The sequence below is a fragment of the Salvelinus namaycush genome, chromosome 20 (genome assembly GCF_016432855.1).
Source record: "Salvelinus namaycush isolate Seneca chromosome 20, SaNama_1.0, whole genome shotgun sequence".
In the NCBI taxonomy this organism is placed as follows: Eukaryota; Metazoa; Chordata; class Actinopteri; order Salmoniformes; family Salmonidae; genus Salvelinus; species Salvelinus namaycush.
Genome location: NC_052326.1, coordinates 33,710,300 through 33,731,917, shown reverse-complemented (window position 1 = coordinate 33,731,917; position 21,618 = coordinate 33,710,300). Strand labels below are relative to the sequence as shown.

General features: G+C 42.5%; 1 protein-coding gene across 1 annotated transcript in view; it reads left to right on the top strand.

Moving 5' to 3' along the window:
* Positions 1 to 21,618, top strand: part of LOC120064772 — a 99,904-nt gene that overhangs the window by 4,680 nt on the left and 73,606 nt on the right. Inside the window, exons 2-20 of the mRNA XM_039015376.1 lie at positions 1,444 to 1,537; positions 1,776 to 1,849; positions 2,005 to 2,077; positions 2,379 to 2,468; positions 2,690 to 2,745; positions 3,002 to 3,122; positions 8,289 to 8,465; positions 8,790 to 8,872; positions 9,144 to 9,192; positions 9,346 to 9,435; positions 9,637 to 9,738; positions 18,258 to 18,329; positions 18,487 to 18,573; positions 18,758 to 18,907; positions 19,145 to 19,264; positions 19,343 to 19,519; positions 19,849 to 19,934; positions 20,153 to 20,201; positions 20,366 to 20,455. Of these exons, the coding sequence (XP_038871304.1) occupies positions 1,444 to 1,537; positions 1,776 to 1,849; positions 2,005 to 2,077; positions 2,379 to 2,468; positions 2,690 to 2,745; positions 3,002 to 3,122; positions 8,289 to 8,465; positions 8,790 to 8,872; positions 9,144 to 9,192; positions 9,346 to 9,435; positions 9,637 to 9,738; positions 18,258 to 18,329; positions 18,487 to 18,573; positions 18,758 to 18,907; positions 19,145 to 19,264; positions 19,343 to 19,519; positions 19,849 to 19,934; positions 20,153 to 20,201; positions 20,366 to 20,455 (1,840 nt within the window). The remainder of the gene's footprint in view (positions 1 to 1,443; positions 1,538 to 1,775; positions 1,850 to 2,004; positions 2,078 to 2,378; positions 2,469 to 2,689; positions 2,746 to 3,001; positions 3,123 to 8,288; positions 8,466 to 8,789; positions 8,873 to 9,143; positions 9,193 to 9,345; positions 9,436 to 9,636; positions 9,739 to 18,257; positions 18,330 to 18,486; positions 18,574 to 18,757; positions 18,908 to 19,144; positions 19,265 to 19,342; positions 19,520 to 19,848; positions 19,935 to 20,152; positions 20,202 to 20,365; positions 20,456 to 21,618) is intronic.

The following is a 21,618-nucleotide window of genomic DNA, read 5'->3' as shown; positions in this document are numbered from 1 at the left end:
CCCCAGCACAAGGTGCACCTGTGTAATGATTATGCTGTTTAATCAGCTTCTTGATATGCCACAGCTGTCAATTGGGTGGATTATCTTGGCAAAGGAGAAATGCTTACTAACAGGAATGTAAACAAATTTGTGCACAACATTTTAGAGAAAAAAGCTTTTTGTGCATATGGAAAATTGCTGGTATCTGTTATTTCAGCTCATGAAACATGGGACCAACACTTTAAACGTTGAGTTTATATTTTTGTACAAGTATATATTTCAAAACTTTAGTAACGAAATAGATCAGTTGGTGTAGCACTTGCGAGGCACAGCTGGGCATAAATTAAAATAATTTACAAATAGTTCGCTTTTTTATTTGACTGGATTGATGGTACCTGCATCTGATGGTCATGGTGCTTTCAAGACAACTGGGAAATGGTGGGGGGGGGGGGGGGGGGGGAAGAGGTCAAACCATGACGTCAGCGTCAAAGTCGCATCTCTAGAAAGATGCCAGAGTTTCTGACTTGGAATTCAGAGTTGGATAACTGTTAAACTATTTTTCCCAGCCGGATCTCGTTTTTTTCAGTTCCCAGTTGTTTTCAATGCCATGAAGTTTGTTCAACATTTTCAAATTAGTTTGAAATGTTCAACATTCCAAAATAAAATGTCTCAAGACGTAGAACTATTTTACATTACTGTCTTGAGACATGTCTTGAAGACACACATAAAATGTCTCAAGACATAATTCAGTGTCTTGTGAGACAGGCTGTGTCTCAAGACGTCTTCAAAATGTGTCAGGTGGGTGGATTATCTTGGCAAAGGAGAAATGCTTACTAACAGGAATGTAAACAAATTTGTGCACAACATTTTAGAGAAAAAAGCTTTTTAAGTATATGGAAAATTGCTGGTATCTTTTATTTCAGCTCATGAAACATGGAACCAACACTTTACATGTTGCGTTTATGTTTATGTTCAGTGACTGACCACCAGGGAGTCTTGTGCTGCTTTTAGACAAACATGAAACCCCCCTTAGAATCTTACAGAGATTGAATGGGTTTCTATAGGAACCATATTATAAACAGTGGAGGCGGAACAAAAACATCTACAGCTATGGGTGGCCCAGAATCCTGAATATGTGTATCTATGCCTATGCCATCATGGAAAAGACAGATGTCTGCATTGCAGGCTGAAACATGCATGTTGCCCTAGTTCTTATTCACAGATTGTGTACGAGTATCCCTTTGAGATAGTTGTGCTTGTTCTTAAAATGTTAACTCCTAAGTAGCAGGTGGTAGAACAAGTCTATCTGTGTTTCCCTCAGAATGCTGTAATAACCTGATTTAGTATTGCTGAAAAGCAATTGCTTGGTGTGCATTACACAAACTATGACCATCATCCCTGCTCTCCCTGTCCCCCACCTCAGATTCTGCAGCAGGTGTGGCCGTTTGTGGGTCAGTATCTGGAAAAGTTGCTGGTGGAGACCATCGCTCCCTCCATCCGTTCCTCCAGCACTCACCTCCAGACCCTCACCTTCACCAAGGTGGACTTTGGGGACAAGGTAACTTCTAAGATATAATTTCACCATTAAACACACTGCTTACAGGTCTCATCATATGGATACACAGTGACACTGTTTAAACACTGCACAATATTTTATTTCACTCTCACTGAAGTGAACATGAGACTTCAGACATATTGGTCAAGGACCTTTTATAATTTGAAAATTATAATTTGACGAGGGTTATGTTTGGTGTATATTATGTTCTGTATGTAACTATGCTGTGTGTGTGTTGTAGGCCATGAAGGTGGTGGGTGTGAGAGCACACACAGAGAATGAGAGGGGACAAGTCCTGCTGGACGTGTACATCAGGTGACCTTCCATGTTTGACTTTCCTCCAGGCCTCAAAAGCACCATTCACTCTCTCTTCAAAATGAGACCTACTGTGTATTGAAGATCATATCCGTTATACAAGGACCCATTATTGATTGCAATGTGTTACAGTATCCTTCTCTTTTACCATGCAGCTATGTTGGAAACGTTGAGATTAATGTGGAGGTGAAGAGGTATTTCTGCAAAGCAGGAGTCAAGGGAATACAGGTATGTTTTATCTTCTCTAGTCTATGATACGGCTGTGGGATATTATCGAAAATAGGGAGAGAAAGAATGAATTGACAAAAAAAATAAGAAAGGGAGAGGCATGAAGGGATGTTCTTCCCACTTTACAGTAAGGTACCCGTAAGACTAATTAACAGGGTTTTAGTCATTTACAAATGCCATCTTTGTTTTTTATATATAAACAAATAATTCACAGTCTATAAAGTACATATAAACCCATTATAAACCATTTATTATTGCCATTCATTTTATATTAATGTATCCATATTCCTGCCTCTTTCAGCTGCATGGGATGATGAGGGTGATTCTAGAGCCTCTGATTGGAGATGTCCCCATCGTGGGCGCGGTCACCATGTTCTTCATCCGAAGGCCGGTGGGTACCTGGGACCGTCCCTCTCTTTCCTCCACACCTACCATAAGTCTGTCCATCTCTCCCTTCCTATCCCCTTTCCCCCCAACACCACTATCGTCCACTCCCGGTTACTTGTCCATGCCTCCATTTGTTTACGTACTTCCCTTTCTCTTTGTATTGAATGTCCTGAACCCCAACATTTGCTCCTGTTTTTCCCTCATCCCTTCATCCCTGTCCTGCAGAAACTGGACATCAACTGGACTGGATTGACCAACTTACTGGACATCCCTGGACTGAAGTGAGTGAGGTTGACTCTGCCTGTTGTTAGTGTTCTGTAATTGGAGTCACTATGTAATGTGATGATAATTCACTTCATATAACACTGTAACACAAAACTATACTTCACTACACCACATGATACCATCAACACTGTGCTATGATGTGATATGCCACCTGACCAGGCTGTATAATGCTGTACTACTGTATTTACTGTATGTGTACTTCCGTATCTACTGTATATATGAAGTAGTGTGCTCCCTCTCTGTGTTTCTCAGCATCATGTCTGACACTATGATAATGGACGCCATCTCCTCCCACCTGGTTCTTCCCAACCGTCTGACTGTTCCCCTGGTAGCAGACCTGCACGTTGCCCAGCTACGCTCTCCTCTGCCCAGGGTGAGACCACACACTCCACAAACACTCTCCACAAACTTGTTACGAATGACGGAGTCATCCATGATTCACCAAACTATATTTTCAAAAAGGAAGAAAAATACTTTAAGCATGTTTTAATTTCAGTCTCCTCCATTTCCACTAATTGAAGTTAATTGTACGTTATTTTTTTATTTAATAGTGTAAAATGAACAGTTTTACAGAAAGACTAATGTATAAGGGCACAGGGCAAGACCCAGATGCAGACACGGGAGGCAGATGGTTCGAGTCCCTGATATTTATTAGTATCCATGGGGCAGGCAAGAGAATGGTTGTGGACAGGCAAAAGATCATAACAAGGTCAGAGTCCAGGAGGTACAGAGTGGCAGACAGGCAGGTTCAAAGTCAAGGCAGGCTTGGGTCAAAACTGGGAGGACTAGCAAAAAACTGAGAAAAGGACAAAGCAGGCGCACGGAGTAACACGCTGGTTGACTTGACAAAATAAGACGAACTGGCACAGACAGACAGAAAACACAGGTATAAATACCCAGGGGATAATGTGGAAGATGTGTGACACCTGGAGGGGGTAGAGACAAGCACAAGGACAGGTGAAACAGATCAGGGTGTGACATAATGTGAAGGCCAAATTACAAAGGAGGAACTTCTTGATGCAATTAAAGCCTTAAACTCCAGGGCTGGATGGCATACCAGTTGAGGTATATCAGACCTTTTTTGATATACTCAGAGGTTCGTTATTAGCATGTTTTAAACACTCTTATAAAAATGTTTGATCATCAGATGCTCAGCAAGAAGGTCTGATTTCACTATTATTGAAACAGGACCCAGGTGGAAAATATAAAGATCCAGTCCACCTAAGAAACTGGAGTCCCCTTACACTTCAGTGTTGTGATGCAAAAATTCTAGTAAAATGCAAAGCGCATTGAATAAAAATTGTATTTTTCGGATATTATTCATCCTAATCAGACAGGTTTTTTACACTGACGATACATTGGAGATAATGTAAGACAAGTACTGGAAACAAACTATGAAAAATCGTGGAAACCGGGCCTGGTTATTCATAGCTGATTTTTAAAAAGCTTTTAATAAAGTACGACTAGAATGTATATATAAATGTCTTGACTATTTTCATTTTGGAGAATCGCTTATACAGTGGTATAGTAAACCCAGGTGTAAAATAGCAAATAATGGCTACTCAGAAAGTATTAAACTGTCAAGAGAAGTAAAGCAAGGTTGTTCACTATCGGCATATCCTCTGACTTCCGGCACCGACAGAGATGGCCACCTCGCTTTGCGTTCCTAGGAAACTATGCAGTATTTAGTTATGTGTTATTTCTTACAATGTTACCCCAGAAAATCGTAGGTTTTATTACATACAGTCGGGAGGAACTATTGGATATAAGAGCAACGTCAACTCACCATCATTACGACCAAGAATACGACTTTCCCGAAGCGGATTCTCTGTTTGGCCTACCACCCAGGACAATAGATCGGATCCCAGCCGGGGAACCAAAACAACGACGCTGTAAAAGGGGCAGACGAAGCAGTCTTCTGGTCAGGCTCCGTAGACGGGCACATCGCACACCGCTCCCGAGCATACTACTCGCCAATGTCCAGTCTCTTGACAACAAGGTAGACGAAATCCGAGCAAGGGTAGCATTCCAGAGAGACATCAGAGACTGTAACGTTCTTTGTTTCACGGAAACATGGCTCACTCGAGACAAGCTATCTGAGTCGGTACAGCCACCTGGTTACTTCACGCATCGCGCCGACATAAACAAGCATCTCTCTGGTAAGAAGAAGGGCGGGGGTGTATGCCTTATGATTAACGAGACATGGTGTGATCATAACAACATACAGGAACTCAAGTCCTTTTGTTCACCTGACTTAGAATTCCTCACAATCAAATGCCGACCGCATTATCTACCAAGAGAATTCTCTTCGATCATAATCACAGTCGTGTATATTCCCCCCCAAGCAGACACATCGACGGCCCTGAAAGAACTTTATTAAACTCTATGTAAACTGGAAACCACATATCCTGAGGCTGCATCTATTGTAGCTGAGGGTTTTAACAAGGCTAATCTGAAAACAAGGCTCCCCAAATTCTGTCAGCATATCGATTGTGCTACCAGGGCTGGCAAAACCCTAGACCACTGTTATTCTAACTTCCACGACGCATATAAGGCCCTCCCCCGCCCTCCCTTCGGAAAGCTGACCACGACTCCATTTTGTTGCTCCCAGCCTATAGACAGCAACTAAAACAGGAAGCACCCGCGCTCAGGTCTGTTCAACGCTGGTCTGACCTGATCGGATTCCACGCTTCAAGATTGCTTCGATCACGTGGACTGGGATATGTTCCGCATTGCGGCGAACAACAACATTGACGAATACGCTGATTCGGTGAGCGAGTTTATTAGCAAGTGCATTGGTGATGTTGTACCCAAAGCGTCTATTAAAACATTCCCCAACCAGAAACCGTGGATTGATGGCAGCATTCGCGCAAAACTGAAAGCTGCTTTTAATCAGGGCAAGGTGACCGGAAACATGACCGAATACAAACAGTGTAGCTATTCCCTCCGCAAGGCAATCAAACAAGCTAAGCGTCAGTATAGAGACAAAGTGGAGTCGCAATTCAACGGCTCAGACACGAGAGGTATGTGGCAGGGTCTACAGTCAATCACGGACTACAAAAGAAAAAACAGCCCCGTTGCGGACCACGATGCCTTGCTCCCAGACAGACTAAACAACTTTTTTGCTCGCTTTGAGGACAATACAGTGCCACTGACTTGGCCCGCTACCAAAACCTGCGGGCTCTCCTTCACTGTAGCCAACGTGAGTAAAACATTTAAATGTGTTAACCCTCGCAAGGCTGCAGGCCCAGACGGCATCCCCGGCCTCGTCCTCAGAGCATGCGCAGACCAGCTGGCTGGTGTGTTTACAGACATATTCAATCAATCCTTATCCCAGTCTGCTGTTCCCACATGCTTCAAGAGGGCCACCATTGTTCCTGTTCCCAAGAAAGCTAAGGTAACTGAGCTAAATGACTACCGCCCTGTAGCACTCACTTCCGTCATCATGAAGTGCTTTGAGAGACTAGTCAAGGACCAAGGATCACCTCCACCCTACCTGACACCCTAGACCCACTCCAATTTGCTTACCGCCCCAATAGGTCCACAGACGACGCAATCGCCATCACACTGCACACTGCCCTAACCCATCTGGACAAGAGGAATACCTATGTAAGAATGCTGTTCATCGATTACAGCTCAGCATTTAACACCATAGTACCCTCCAAACTCGTCATTGAGCTCGAGACCCTGGGTCTCGACCCCTCCCTGTGCAACTGGGTCCTGGACTTCCTGACGGGCCTCCCCCAGGTGGTGAGGGTAGGTAACAACATCTCCACCCCGCTGATCCTCAATACTGGGTCCCCACAAGGGTGCGTTCTCAGCCCTCTCCTGTACTCCCTGTTCACCCACGACTGCGTGGCCATGCACGCCTCCAACTCAATCAGAGACGGCCTACAGGGAGGAGGTGAGGGCCCTCGGAGTGTGGTGTCAGGAAAATAACCTCACACTCAATGTCAACAAAACAAAGGAGATGATCGTGGACTTCAGGAAACAGCAGAGGGAGCAGCCCCCCATCTACATTGACGGGACAGTAGTGGAGAGGGTGGAAAGTTTTAAGTTCCTCGGCATACACATCACGGACAAACTGAAATGGTCAGTTTGTCCGAAGCAGCACCTCTTCAACCTCAGGAGGCTGAAGAAATTCGGCTTGTCACCAAAAACACTCACAAACTTTTACAGATGCACAATCGAGAGCATCCTGTCGGGCTGTATCACCGCCTGGTACGGCAACTGCTCCGCCCATAACCGTAAGGCTCTCCAGAGGGTAGTGAGGTCTGCACAACGCATCACCGGGTGCAAACTACCTGCCCTCCAGGACACCTACACCACCCGATGTCACAGGAAGGCCAAAAAGATCATCAAGGACAACAACCACCCGAGCCACTGCCTGTTCACCCCGCTATCATCCAGAAGGCGAGGTCAGTACAGGTGCATCAAAGCGCCGACCGAGAGACTGAAAAACAGTTTCTATCTCAAGGCCATCAGACTGTTAAACAGCCATCACTAACATTGAGTGGCTGCTGCCAACATACTGACTCAACTCTAGCCACTTTAATAATGGAAAAATGTATGTAATCAATTTATCACTAGCCACTTTAAACAATGCCACTTTATATAATGTTTACATACCCTACATTGCTCATCTCATATGTATATACTGTACTCTATACCATCTGCTGCATCTTGCCATCTTGATGTAATGTATCACTAGCTACTTTAAACAATGCCACTTTATATAATGTTTTCATACCCTACATTACTCATCTCATATGTATATACTGTACTCTATACCATCTACTGCATCTTGCCTATGCTGTTTGGGCATCACTCATTCATATATTTTTATGTACATATTCTTGTTCATTCCTTTACACTTGTGTGTATAAGGTAGTAGTTGTGGAATTGTTAGGTTAGATTACTTGTTGGTTATTACTGCATTGTCGGAACTAGAAGCACAAGCATTTCGCCACACTCGCATTAACATCTGCTAACCATGTATATGTGACAAATAAATTTGATTTGATTTTTATTTATTGTGGCCATCGAAATGTTAGCTATTAAAATCAGATCCAACAATAATATCAAGGGGCTAGAAATCCAAGGCTTAAAAACAAAGGTATCGTTGTATGCCGACATATGGTGCAATGATGCAAACAATTACTTTAATAGAACCCACAATCTACAGTATCTGCAATATTAAAGCTGATCTACCCCTAGAAATATATCTATATTTTTTAAACACTCTCCACAAACACTCTCCTTAAACACACTCCTTAAACACACACATTTACTCAGACCACAGACTCTATGTATCTTATCTGAGCGTACTGCCAACCTCCTTGATAAATGAACTCTGACCCAGAGTTATACAGACATTACACATAATAGAGCTTATACCAGTATCAATCCTCTCACTGTCTTCCTCTGCCTCCCTCCCTCCCCATGAAATGCTCCATTGTTCCCTCTCTCTCTGAATCCCCTCTTTCCCCCTCTCTTTCTCTCTCTACTCCTCTCTCTCTCTCTGTCTCCCCCCTCTCAGGGTGTGGTACGTATCCACCTCTTGGAGGCTGATGACCTGCCAGCTAAGGACAACTACATGAAGGGTGTGATAGCGGGTTTGTCTGACCCGTATGCTCTGTGTAGGGTGGGGCCTCAGACTTTCACCTCCCACGTTGTGGACAACACTGTCTGTCCCAAGTGGGGAGAGATGTATGAGGTGAGGGGGCCAGGAGCCGGAGGATTGTAAAATCACTTATTCCTCTTTCATTGAATGTCATTGCCACATATTAGTGTTGCATTTACTGTTGGAAAATAGCATGTCTTGATTTCCATACCTTTATTTAGGAAGATAATGCATTACTTGGTAGAGAATGCATTGGTCCGGTAACGGAGTTGGGATTCCCCTATATGTGTGTGTGTCTATTAAGGGAAATCCACTGCCAACTGAGTAATCATATACAGTACACAGCCACATTGTCTCCTCATTCATGTCCTGTGTTTGGTCCTCATGGTGTTGTGTATGTCCATGTGTGTGTGTCAGGTCATAGTCCATGAAGTACCAGGTCAGGAGCTGGAGGTGGAGGTTTATGACAAAGACCCAGACAAGGATGACTTTCTGGGGAGGTAGCTACATCTCTGCCTGCCTGCCTGCCCATGGGTTTCTTTGTGCTGCACTGCCACTTTTTTACTGACTCCTGACCTTTCACCTCTCATAGTCCTGCCACTGAGTCAAAAGGAGAAGGATATAAAGTCTCCTAGTTTTTTAAATGTAGTGTTATCCTCTTGTTCTTAAATACTACGGCTTCTCCTTTCCTTTTTTCTCCATCGTCTTGATTTCTCTCTGTTTTTGTTTATTTCTCTATTTGTCTCTCTCCCTCTTTCCATTTTTCTCCAGAACCAAGATAGATTTGGGTATCGTCAAGAAGTCCAAAGTTGTTGATGAAGTGAGTTATTTGTATTATTGAATGTCTGATAAAGTTCGACATTTAACAAGATAACAATTTAAGAAGATGACTCACAACCCATTTAGAAGTAATGTCTATGCTTCCCCCATTACGTTATCATCACAATCTGTATATTTATGCTTTGTTTCTCAGTGGTTCACCCTGAAAGAAACCAAGTCAGGACGTGTCCATTTCAGACTGGAGTGGTTGGTCTTGTTGCCCAATACGGAGCGACTGGAACAGGTCTGCATCCATATCTTCCCTATCATAATATTCCTCCCGCAGTCAATGTGAAAGGAATATGATGCTCAGGCTGTCTTGTATGGTTAAACATTGTGGTGACTGTGTACACTGGCAGTGAGCCCGTAGTGAAGGAATGTGCAGAATGAACATTGCTTAGAGCTGAGTGCCTCTCCCCTTCTCTCCTCTCCACTCCTCCCCCAGGTTCTTCAGAGGAACGAGAGCATGACGGTGTCCAGTAAGACTTCTGACCCCCCCTCGGCAGCCATCTTGGCAGTGTATCTGGACAAGGCTGAAGCCCTTCCTGTGAGTCACCACACCTCATCAACCTTTCCCCCCTCCTCTCTCAGCCCCAAGCTGCTTCCTGTCTGTGGCTTTGCTAGGGTACAGCTGTAACTGTCGTTAGGGTTCTTGTTACAGAGTTGTTCCCTACCATCTGCCCTTGTTCACTTCCCATCACTGAGCTGAGATAATTGGATAGATGTAAGGAATATCTCCACCTAGCTTTCAGGTAGGCTAGGTGGAGTTTCTGCCATGTTGCTTTCACGTATCCAGTCCTATTTGATCTGTTAAGGGGAGTGAATGGCAGGTGAGGGGAGAGAACAACAGCCACAGTGGTGGTGTGTTCAGCTTTAGACTTCCTGAAACTGTTTGCACACAGCTCTGTTGTTTCCTCTGTGCGTCAGGACGGCTTTGATTTCTGTACTGTTTTTCGGCGGTTGCCATGCAACATCTATGGCAGTAGTTACCAATCCTAGCTCTATAGCACTACAGAGTGTGCAGGCTTTTGTTACAAACCAAATGAAATCATATCAAACTTTATTTGCCACATGCGCCGAATACAACAAGCGTAGACTTTACCGTGAAATGCTTACTTACAAGCCCTTAACCAACAGTGCATTTCAAAAAGATGAAAGTATTTACCAAGTAGGCTAAAATTAAAAGTAATAATAAAAAGTAACACAATAACGAGGCTATATACAGGGGGCACCAGTACCGAGTCAGTGTGCAAGGGTACAGGCTAGTTGAAGTAATCTGTACATGTAGGTGGGGGCGAAGTGACTATGCATAGATAATAAACAGCGAGTAGCAGAAGTGTACAAAGGGGGGGGTCAATGTAAATAGTCCGGTGGTGCTTTTATGAATTATTCAGCAGGCTTATGGATTGGGGGTGGAAGCTGTTGAGGAGCCTTTTGGTCCTAGACTTGGCCGTCCGGTACCGCTTGCCATGCGGTAGCAGTGAAAACAATCTAACTTGGGTGACTGGAGTCTCTGACAATTTTATGGGCTTTCCTCTGACACCGCCTATTATATAGGTCCTGGATGGCAGGAAGCTTGGCCCCAGTGAGGTACTGGGCCGTTCGCACTACCCTCTGTAGCGCCTTATGGTCAGATTCCGAGCAGTTGCCATACTAGGTGGTGATGCATCCGGTCAGGATGCTCTCGATGGTGCAGCCTTTTGAGGATCTGGGGGGAGCCATGCCAAATCTTTTCAGTCTCCTGAGGGGGAAAAGGTTTTGTCGTGCCCTCTTCACGGCTGTCTTGGTGTGTTTGGACCATGATAGTTTGTTGGTGATGTGGACACCAAGGAACTTGAAACTCTCGACCCGCTCCACTACAACCCCGTCGATGTTAATGGGGGCCTATTCGGCCTGCCTTTCCCTGTAGTCCACGATCAGCTCCTTTGTCTTGCTCACATTGAGGGAGAGATAGGTTGTTGTCAGGGCACCACACTGCCAGTTTTCTGACCTCCTCCCTATAGGCCGTCTCATCGTTGTCGGTGATCAGGCCTACCACTGTTGTGTCGTCAGCAAACTTAATGATGGTGTTGGAGTCGTGTTTGGCCACGCAGTCGTGGGTGAACAGGGAATACAGGAGGGAACTAAGCACACACCCCTGAGGGGCCCTAGTATTAAGGATCAGCGTGGCAGAGGTGTTGTTGCCTCCTCTTACCACCTGGGGGCGGCCCGTCAGGAAGCCCAGGATCCAGTTGCAGAGGGAGGTGTTTAGTCCCAGGGTCCTTAGCTTACTGATGAGCTTCGTGGGCACTATGGTGTTGAACACTGAGCTGTAGTCAATGAACAGCATCCTCACATAGGTGTTCCTTTTGTCCAGGTGAGAAATAACTACTCCTATTAACTACTCCTATAGAAATGGTAGTCTGTCAGGTACTCAGCAGGAAGGTCTGATTTCTCTATTATTAAAACAAGACCCAGATAGCAAATATAAAGACCCAGTCTATCTAAAAAACTAGAGGCCCCTTACACTTCAATGTTGTGATGCGAAAATACTAGCAAAATGCATAGCACTCAGAATTAAAAGGGTTTTACCAGGTATTGTTCATCCTGATCAAACATGTTTTTTACATGGACGATACATTGGAGATAATATACGACAACTACTAGAAATAATAGAACATCATGAAACATATAAGAAGCCAGGAATGGTATTTATAGCGGATTTTGAAAAGGCATTTGATAAAGTAAGGGTAAGGTTTTTTTTCAATTTCGGTAATTCTCTTATAAAATGGGTAAAAATAATGTATAGCAACCCCAGGTGTAAAATAGTAAATAACGGCTACTTCTCAGAGAGTTTTGAATTGTCAAGAGGAGTTAAAAAAGGGTGTCCGCTGTCACCATATCTATTCGTTATGGCCATCGAAATGCTAGCTATTAAAATCAGATCCAATAACAACATTAGAGGATTAGAAATCCAAGGCTTAAAAACAAAGGTGTCCATGTATGCCGATGACTCAAGTTTTATGTTAAGTCCGCAAGCTAGATCCCTGCAATGTCTCATTAAAGATCTAGATAACTTTTCTGTACTCTCTAGACTAAAACCTAATTATGATAAGTGTACAATATTACGTATTGGATCCTCAAAAAATACAACTTTTACATTACCTTGCAGCTTACCAATAAAATGGGCTGATGGTGAAGTAGACATACTCGGTATTCATATCACAAAATATATAAATAAGCTCTCCACAATGAATTTCAATAGAAAACTTGTAAAAATAGACAAGATCCTGCAACCATGGAGAGGTAAATACCTGTCTATTTATGGAAAAATTGCCCTGATTAACTCCTTAGTCATATCTCAGTTTACTAATTTACTTATGGCGCTGCCTACTCCTGATGATTCGTTTTTCAAATCATATGAGCAAAAAATATTTCGCTTTATCTGGGACGCTAAACCAGACAAAATAAAACGAGCCTATCTATATAATGAATATGAATTGGGTGGGTTGAGATGATTAAATATTAAAGCACTAAACCTTTCTCTAAAAGCTTCACTCATTCAAAAGTTTTACTTGAACCCTAAATGGTTCTCAAGTAGATTAATAAGAAAGCTCATCCATTGTTTAAAAATTGCCTTTTTGCCTTTGTGCAGATTGCCATGTCTCATTTTCGATTAATTGAAAATGATACTTTTTTCAAAGTATCTGTCTTTTTCAAACAAGCATTGCAGAGCTGGCTACAATTTCAATTTCATCCCCCTGAAAGATAGAACAAATATTACAACAAATATTATGGCTGAACTCAAATGTGCTGGTTGATAAAATACCTGTATTTATGGGAAAGATGTTTGAAAAGGGTATTTTGTTCTTAAGTTATATTGTAATGGTAGAGTTATGTCCTTCATGGAGTTATCAGAATTGTACAGGAAGGTCTGCTCAATCCAAGAGTACAACCAATTGATTACAGCATTGCCCCAAAAATGGAGGAGGCAGGTGGTAGCGGGAGGAGGTAGGGAACTGGTCTGTCTGCCCAATATAAAGGATCAAAACTGTTGGAGGAATAAAAATAGCATAAATAGGAAAGTATACCAGTTTCATTTGAGGACCAGGATGTTGACAACTGTGCCATACAGATTGCAAAATAGTTGGGAAGAGATTTTTGATGTACCGATTCCATGGTACAGGGTGTATGAGTTGATATATAAAACAACGCTAGATTCAAGACTTTGTGCTTTTCAGCTAAAATTATTATATAGAATTCTTGCCACCAACAAAATCATCGAAGCTCTGCAGATTTTGTTGTGAGGATACAGAATCAATAGACCATTTATTTTGGTATTGCCCGCAGGTAGCCTGTTTCTGGTCTCAGATTCAGGAATGGCTGAAAATGCATAGCATTGATCTAAAATTGACCCTAGAAATAGTACTGTTAGGAGATCTGGAGAGACCGGGGCAGTCAATTACTAATATACTAATACTTTAAGTAAAAGTATTTATCTTCAACACGCAATCTTCAGATTCGATTAGATAGATTGAAATTGTACATTAAACATCATAGCATAGATGAAAGATATGTGTTGCGTAGAAACACAAAGTGGGTGGCCAGCAGAGATAGATGGGATGGGCTGAGGGAAGCTGAGGGTTGGTTTGTGGAATTGGAGACAAGTGGGAGTGGAGTTGCTGTGTGAGAGAGAGAAGGATGATCAAAAGATAAAGGGGAAAAAAAGTCAAAATAAATCATTATGAAAGTACATTTGAATGACACTAAGTGGCAGTGTTTTTACAACTAATACCGGTTTGCCTGAGGCTGATGCCATGCAGGTGTTTGTACACATGCATATACACACACTCTCATTCAAATAAACACATACATATACACACACTCTCATTCAAATAAACACATGCATATACACACACTCTCATTCAAATAAACACATACATATACACACACTCTCATTCAAATAAACACATACATATACACACACTCTCATTCAAATAAAAATAAACATATACAAGAACACACACATACATGTAATAGTGCCAGATATGCACACAAACATATACAGTTGGCATTTCTGTTATGATTTCAGTTGTCCTTGATGTCCTTTGTTTTAAATTTATTATTTTGTTAAATTTTTTTTGCATTGTTGTTTGCTGTTTTCTTCTGTCTTTTCCTTTTTAAAATCTTTAGTTCATTCTCTTGGTTGTTGGTGCATTGGGGGGTTCTTGTGGGTGGGGAATGGAATTAATTGTATATATTTTTTATCATTCCGGGGGGGGGGGGGGGGACTGTGGGAGGGGTCTCGAATGGTTGAGGGACAGCTATTGGGAGATCTTGGAGGGTTCGGGTTTCACAAGATTGTGATCATGAAAAAGGAAACTATGACATATATTTTATATCACTATCATGCACACGCACCCTCACACATAAGGATGGTTCTGTTGCGGAAAGACTGATACATGTTGATAGTGTCTTGATGCTGTATTGTTTGTCCTTCATGTTATAATTCTTTAATGTTACACCTTCCTTGTGTTTTTTGTAATAAATAATAAAAAAAGACTCGGTCAGGGAGAGGTTGAAAATGTCAGTGAAGACACTTGACAGTTGGTCCATGCATGCTTTGAGTACACGTCCTGGTAATCCATCTGGCCCAGCGGCTTTGTGAATGTTGACCTGTTTAAAGGTTTTGTTCACATCGGCTACCGAGAGCGTTATCACACAGTCATCCAGAATAGCTGGTGCTCTCGTGCATGCTTCAGTGTTGTTTGCCTCGAAGCGAGCATAAAAGGCATTTAGCTCGTCTTGTAGGCTCACGTCACTGGGCAGCTCTCTTCTGGGTTTCCCTTTGTAGTCCGTAATGGTTTTCAAGCCCTGCCACATCCGACGAGCGTCAGTGCCGGTGTAGTATGTTTCAATCTTAATCCTGTATTGACGCTTTGCTTGTTTGATGGTTCGTCTGAGGGCATAGCGGGATTTCTTATAAGCGTCCGGATTAGTCTCCCGCTCCTTGAAAGCGGCAGCTCTAGCCGATAGCTCGAAGCAGATGTTGCCTGTAATCCATGGCTTCTGGTTGGGATGTGTACGTACAGTCACTGTGGGGACGACGTCATCGATGCACTTATTGATGAAGCCGATGATTGAGGTGGTATACTCCTCAATGCCATTGGATGAATCCTGGAACATATTCTAGTCGGTGCTTGCAAAACAGTCCTGTAATGTAGCATCCGCGTCATCTGACCACTTCTGTATTGAGCGAGTCACTGTTACTTTCGGCTTTAGTTTTTACTTGTAAGCTGGAATCAGGAGGATAGAATTGTGGTCAGATTTGCCAAATGGAGGGCGGGGGAGAGCTGTGTGTGGAGTAAAGGTGGTCTTAGATATCCTTCTCGTCTGACTCATTAAAGGAAAACGTTTCTTCCAGTTCGCAGTGAGTAATCGCTTTTCTGATGTCCAGAAGTTATTTTTGGACATAAGAGACGGTAGCAGCAACATTATGTACACAATAAGTAAAAAAATAAGTTACGCAGAAAAAATAACAAAATTGCACAATTGGTTGGGAGAATGTAAAACGTCAGCCATGTTCTTCGGCGCCATCTTTACTGTCTTAACTAATCAATTCTAATCATCAATCATTTGATTAGTTGAATTGGTTGTAGTGCTGAGCGATTAGTACTTTGAGGTCAGTTCGATTTCGGTTTGATTATGAAAAGATAATCACAGTATTATTAAATAATGACATAGCAATGATTTTAGACCTTTTTTAATGGAAATTTCAAGGCTGAAAAATAGTGAAAATTAAATTGCCAAAACATAGAAAATATTCCATTGTCTCTGTCAGGTCTACATTAGGTAGACATCAATAGAGAAAGAGTTTATTACTATGAAATAACACAATATTTCAGTTGTGTATATTACCAAGTTTTTATTTGATGACTTTATTATTTATCATTCCTTAAAGTCATCAACTCATCTCTGCTCAGGCAGTAGCATTCAGCCAGCCAGACCATCTTACCTATGTTTTTAAATTTTTTACTTCACCTTTATTTAACTTGGCAAGCCAGTTAAGAACAAATTCTTACTTTCAATGACGGCCTAGAAACAGTGGGTTAACTTCCGGTGTCATCCCCCTCTTCAAAGGGGGTGACACTCTAGACCCAAACTGTTACAGACCTATATCCATCATGCCCTGCCTTTCTAAAGTCTTCGAAAGCCAAGTTAACAAACAGACCACTGACCATTTCAAATCCCACCGTACCTTCTCCACTGTGCAATCCGGTTTCCGAGCTGGTCACGGGTGCACCTCAGCCACGCTCAAGGTACTAAACGATATCATAACCGCCATCGATAAAAGACAGTACAATGAAGCCGTCTTCATCGACCTGGCCAAGGCCTTCGACTCTGTCAATCACTGTATTCTTAATCGGCAGACTCAACAGCCTTGGTTTCTCAAATAACTGCCTCGCCTGGTTCACCAACTATTTCTCAGATAGAGTTCAGTGTGTCAAATCAGAGGGCCTGCTGTCAGGACCTCTGGCAGTCTCTATGGGGGTACCACAGGGTTCTCTCTTTTCTCTGTATATATCAACGATGTCGCTCTTGCTGCGGGTGATTCCTTGATCCACCTCTACGCAGACGACACCATTCTGTATACATCTGGCCCTTCTTCGGACACTGTGTTAACAAACCTCCAAACAAGCTTCAATGCCATACAACTCTCCTTCCATGGCCTCCAACTGCTCTTAAACGCTAGTAAAACTAAATGCATTCTTTTCAACCGATCGCTGCTTGCACCCGCCCGCCCGCCCGACTAGCATCACTACTCTGGACAGTTTGGACTTAGAATATGTGGACAACTACAAATACCTAGGTGTCTGGCTAGACTGTAAACTCTCCTTCCAGACTCATATTAAGCATCTCCAATCCAAAATCAAATCTAGAATCGGCTTTCTATTTCACAACAAAGCCTCCTTCACTCACTCTGCCAAACATACGCTCGTAAAACTGACTATCCTACCGATCCTCGACTTCGGCGATGTCATCTACAAAATAGCTTCCAATACTCTACTCAGCAAATTGGATGTAGTCTATCACAGTGCCATCCGTTTTGTTACCAAAGCGCCTTACACCACCCACCACTGCGACCTGTATGCTCTAGTCGGCTGGCCCTCGCTACATATTCGTTGCCAGACCCACTGGCTCAAGGTCAGCTATAAGTCTTTGCTAGGTAAAGCTCTGCCTTATCTCAGCTCACTGGTCACGATAACAACACCCACCCGTAGCATGCGCTCCAGCAGGTATATCTCACTGGTCATCCACAAAGCCAACACCTCCTTTGGCCACGTTTCCTTCCAGTTCTCTGCAGCCAGTGACTGGAACGAATTGCAAAAATCACTGAAGTTGGAGACTTATATCTCCCTCACTAACTTTAAACATCAGCTATCTGAGCAGCTAACCAATCGCTGCAGCTATACATAGTCCATCTGTAAATAGCCCACCCAATCTACCTACCTCATCCCCATATTGTTTTTATTTACTTTGCTGCTCATTTGCACACCAGTATCACTACTTACACACCATCATCTGCTCATCTATCACTCCAGTGTTAATCTGCTAAATTGTAATTACTTTGCTACTATGGCCTATTTATTGCCTTCCCTCCTCACGCCATTTGCACACACTGTATTTAGACTTTCTTTTTTCCCCTATTGTATTATTGACTGTACGCTTGTTTATTCCATGTGTAACTCTGTGTTGTTGTTTCTGTCGCACTGCTTTGCTTTATCTTGGCCAGGTCGCAGTTGTAAATGAGAACTTGTTCTCAACTAGCTTACCTGGTTAAATAAAGGCGAAATAATAAAAATATTAATACAATTTTGTGTTTATATAAGGGAATTCAAGTAATTGAACCGACGTCAGTCAAGTCATTTTTTTAATAACTGGGAAAAAATGAAATGTTGGTTAATCGCGCCACACTAATCGGTTGTGTTAATGCTGGGCCGGAACAAACCCCCCCGTTGTGTTGTTAATGTTGGTTGTTTGTGTTTGCCTTATATTTCAATGTGTGTTTCTATGTTTGTGTTTTAGATGAAGAAGGGCAATAAAGAACCTAGTCCCATGGTGCAGTTGTCTGTGCAGGACATCACTCAAGAGAGCAGGGTAAGACTACCAGAGCAGTGACTTACGAGACTTATTCCATTCAGCTCCTATAGTGGAGAAAAGGACCAAACAGTGCTACCACAGTAGTAGACTATCTTTGCTTTGAAGTCAAACTCGCTCCTATTTCACTCTCAATTTTCCTTCACGTTGCTCTTAGACCTGTTGGACGACCATCAACCCAACGTGGGAAGATGCCTTCACCTTCTTTATCCCAGATCCACACAAGCAGTCAATAGACATTCAGGTATCTTGATATTCTAACTCCATTGGATAACATGTTCTGCACCCATTTGTCATCATGTTCATTTAATGAATGCTGCATTTATGTCTGTTTTTTCCACATAGCATTCTGTTCAATGACCACTGTCTCTTTTCTCTGTTTGTATTCTTCACTCAACATTCTCACTATCCTCCCATGTTTGTCTCAGGTGAAGGACAATGACCGGATACAGACTCTAGGTAGTCTGTCCATCCCTCTGTCCCGCCTGCTGTCGGGCCCCAACCTGTCTCTGGACCAGTGGTTCCAGCTAGACAAATCTGGCCCTGCCAGCCGCATCTACATCAACACTGTACTCAGGGTAAGGACTGGTACTTCCTCTCAATCCCAACCTACAGGTTGATGCACATCTAAAAACAAATTGCTCAGTTTGGCCTATGTAATGTATTATTCTATCTATCTCTCTCTTTCTTTCTTTCTTTCTTTCTTTCTTTCTTTCTTTCTTTCTTTCTTTCTTTCTTTCTTTCTTTCTTTCTTTCTTTCTTTCTTTCTTTCTTTCTTTCTTTCTTTCTTTCTTTCTTTCTTTCTTTCTTTTCAGGTGTTATGGTTAGATGAGGAAAACATCCCCACTTCCTCTACAGAAGCAGCCAACCTAGCAGCAGGTCTCTCAAAGATACGCCCCCAACAGACCTCCCCTGACCCCAGCTTTGCCACAGAGGTAAATAATGCCATGTTATGAGATAGCAATGTTGAAGAATGTAAGTCTGTGATGAAGTAAAGTGTTTTGTTGTTTTAGGGGGTGCTGAGAATCCACCTTCTAGAGGGCCAAAATCTGGTCCCCAAGGACAACATGATGGGGGGCATGGTGAAGGGCAAGAGTGACCCCTATGTCAAGATCAACATTGGGGGTGAGACCTTTGAAAGCCGGGTCATCAATAGGAACCTCAACCCCACCTGGAACGAGATGTATGAGGTAGGATATTACATAATGGCCATGATTTTATTTGGTCGACCCAATAAATCAAATCTTGTGAAATATAATCTTAATTTCAAATCAGATATTTTTAACCAAACAAACAAAGCCATTGTTCAAAACGGACACTCATGCCACTGTAGGGTAATAATGAGTTCAAGGAGGTCTCTGCACTTCAGTAAACAGTAGAACCATAGAATGAGTGCTCAACAACCAGGACAGCAGGCTTAAACTGAGGACTTGCCTATTATCATTGTTTCCCTGTGTGTTTCCAGTTTTAGTATGTAGAATACTGCCCTTACTGAAGCTGTTGTTGTGTTGTCTCCCAGGTGGTTCTGACCACACTGCCTGGCCAGGAGCTGCATGTAGAGCTGTTTGATAAGGACATGGACATGAAGGATGACTTCATGGGAAGGTATGCAGGCTGTGACCCAAATGGCATCCTAGTCTATATATAGTGCACTACTTTAGGGTGCCATTTGGGATGCAAACAGTCTCTGGGAATTAGATAGGTTTCTATGGCAGGGACATGTAACTACTCCCATAGATTTATTTTTGCTCCATATTACATGTGTTTGTACAGTAGTTGGCTCTCTAAGTAGTTTGTTCTCTGATAGTGATGTACTGTTACAGGTTGAAGATCAGTCTGAAGGATATCATCACCTCTCAATACACTGACCAGGTGAGATCTACCTGCCTGCAATGGAGTTGACATGACTACGCACTCTAATTTAAACAAACCAATCACTGTACTGAATGTTGAACTTTACCATCCTATGTGAAAGCTTTTTAGTTACCCTGTTTCAATGGTAGGCTACACTGTGAGTTGTTGTCTCTCTTTTCCAGTGGTACATTCTGAATGATGTGAAGTCAGGTCGTCTTCACCTGGTACTGGAGTGGGTACCAACAGTATCACAACCAGACAGACTGGATCAGGTCAGTCCTATTCTTCCAGTTTTAAATTCGTCCCCCAAATATTTGCAGTATTAAACAGTAGAGTAATATATCCTTATACACATACAGTGCATTCAGCAAGTATTCAGACCCTTTCCCTTTTTCAGTTTTTTTCTTTGTTACAACCTTTTTGTAAAATGTATTTACAAAAAGCACACTACCCCATAATGACAAAGCGAAAACAGGTTTTTAGACATTTTTGCTAAATAATGTGTGTAGATTGATGAGGGGGGAAAAACGATTTAATCCATTTTAGAATAAGGCTGTAACGTAACAAAATGTGGAAAAAGTCAAGGGGTCTGAATACTTTCCAAATGCACTGTAATTTAGGAGTTATTAAGGAGATCATGTTGAGATCATAGAATCTGTTTTGCAAATGATACCTGAGTACAAAACATAACAATATACACTGAACAAAAATATGAACGCAACATGTAAAGTATTGGTCCCGTGTTTCATGAGCTGAAATAAAAAATCCCAGAAATGTTCCATACGCACAAAAAGCTTATTTCTCTCAAATTTTGTGCACAAATTTGTTTATATCCCTGTTAGTGAGCATTTCTCCTTTGCCAAGATAATCCATCCACCTGACAGGTGTGGCATATCAACAAGCTGATTAAAAAGCATGATCATTACACAGGTGCACCTTATGCTGGGGACAATAAAAGGCCACTTTAAAATGCCACAGATGTCTTAAGTTTTGAGGGAACATGCAGTTGGCACACTGACTTCAGGAATGTCCACCAGAGCTGTTGCAAGATAATTGAATGTTCATTTCTCTACAATAAGCTGCCTCCAATGTTGTTTTAGAGAATTTGATAGTCGGTCCATCCGGCCTCAATCGCAGACCACGTGTAACCTCGCCAGCCCAGGACCTCCACATCCGGCTCTGGTGCTGAGGAGTATTTCTGTTGGTAATAAAGCCCTTTTGTGGGGGAAAACTAATTCTAATTGGCTGGGCCTGGCTCCCCGATGGGTGGGCCTATGTCCTCCCAGGCCCTCCAATCACTGCACCCCTGCCCAGTCATGTGCAATCCATAGATTAGGGCCTAATGAATTCATTTCAATTGAATAATTTCCTTATATGAACTGTAACTCAGAACAATTTTTGAAATTGTTGCATGTTGTGTTTATGTTTTTGTTCA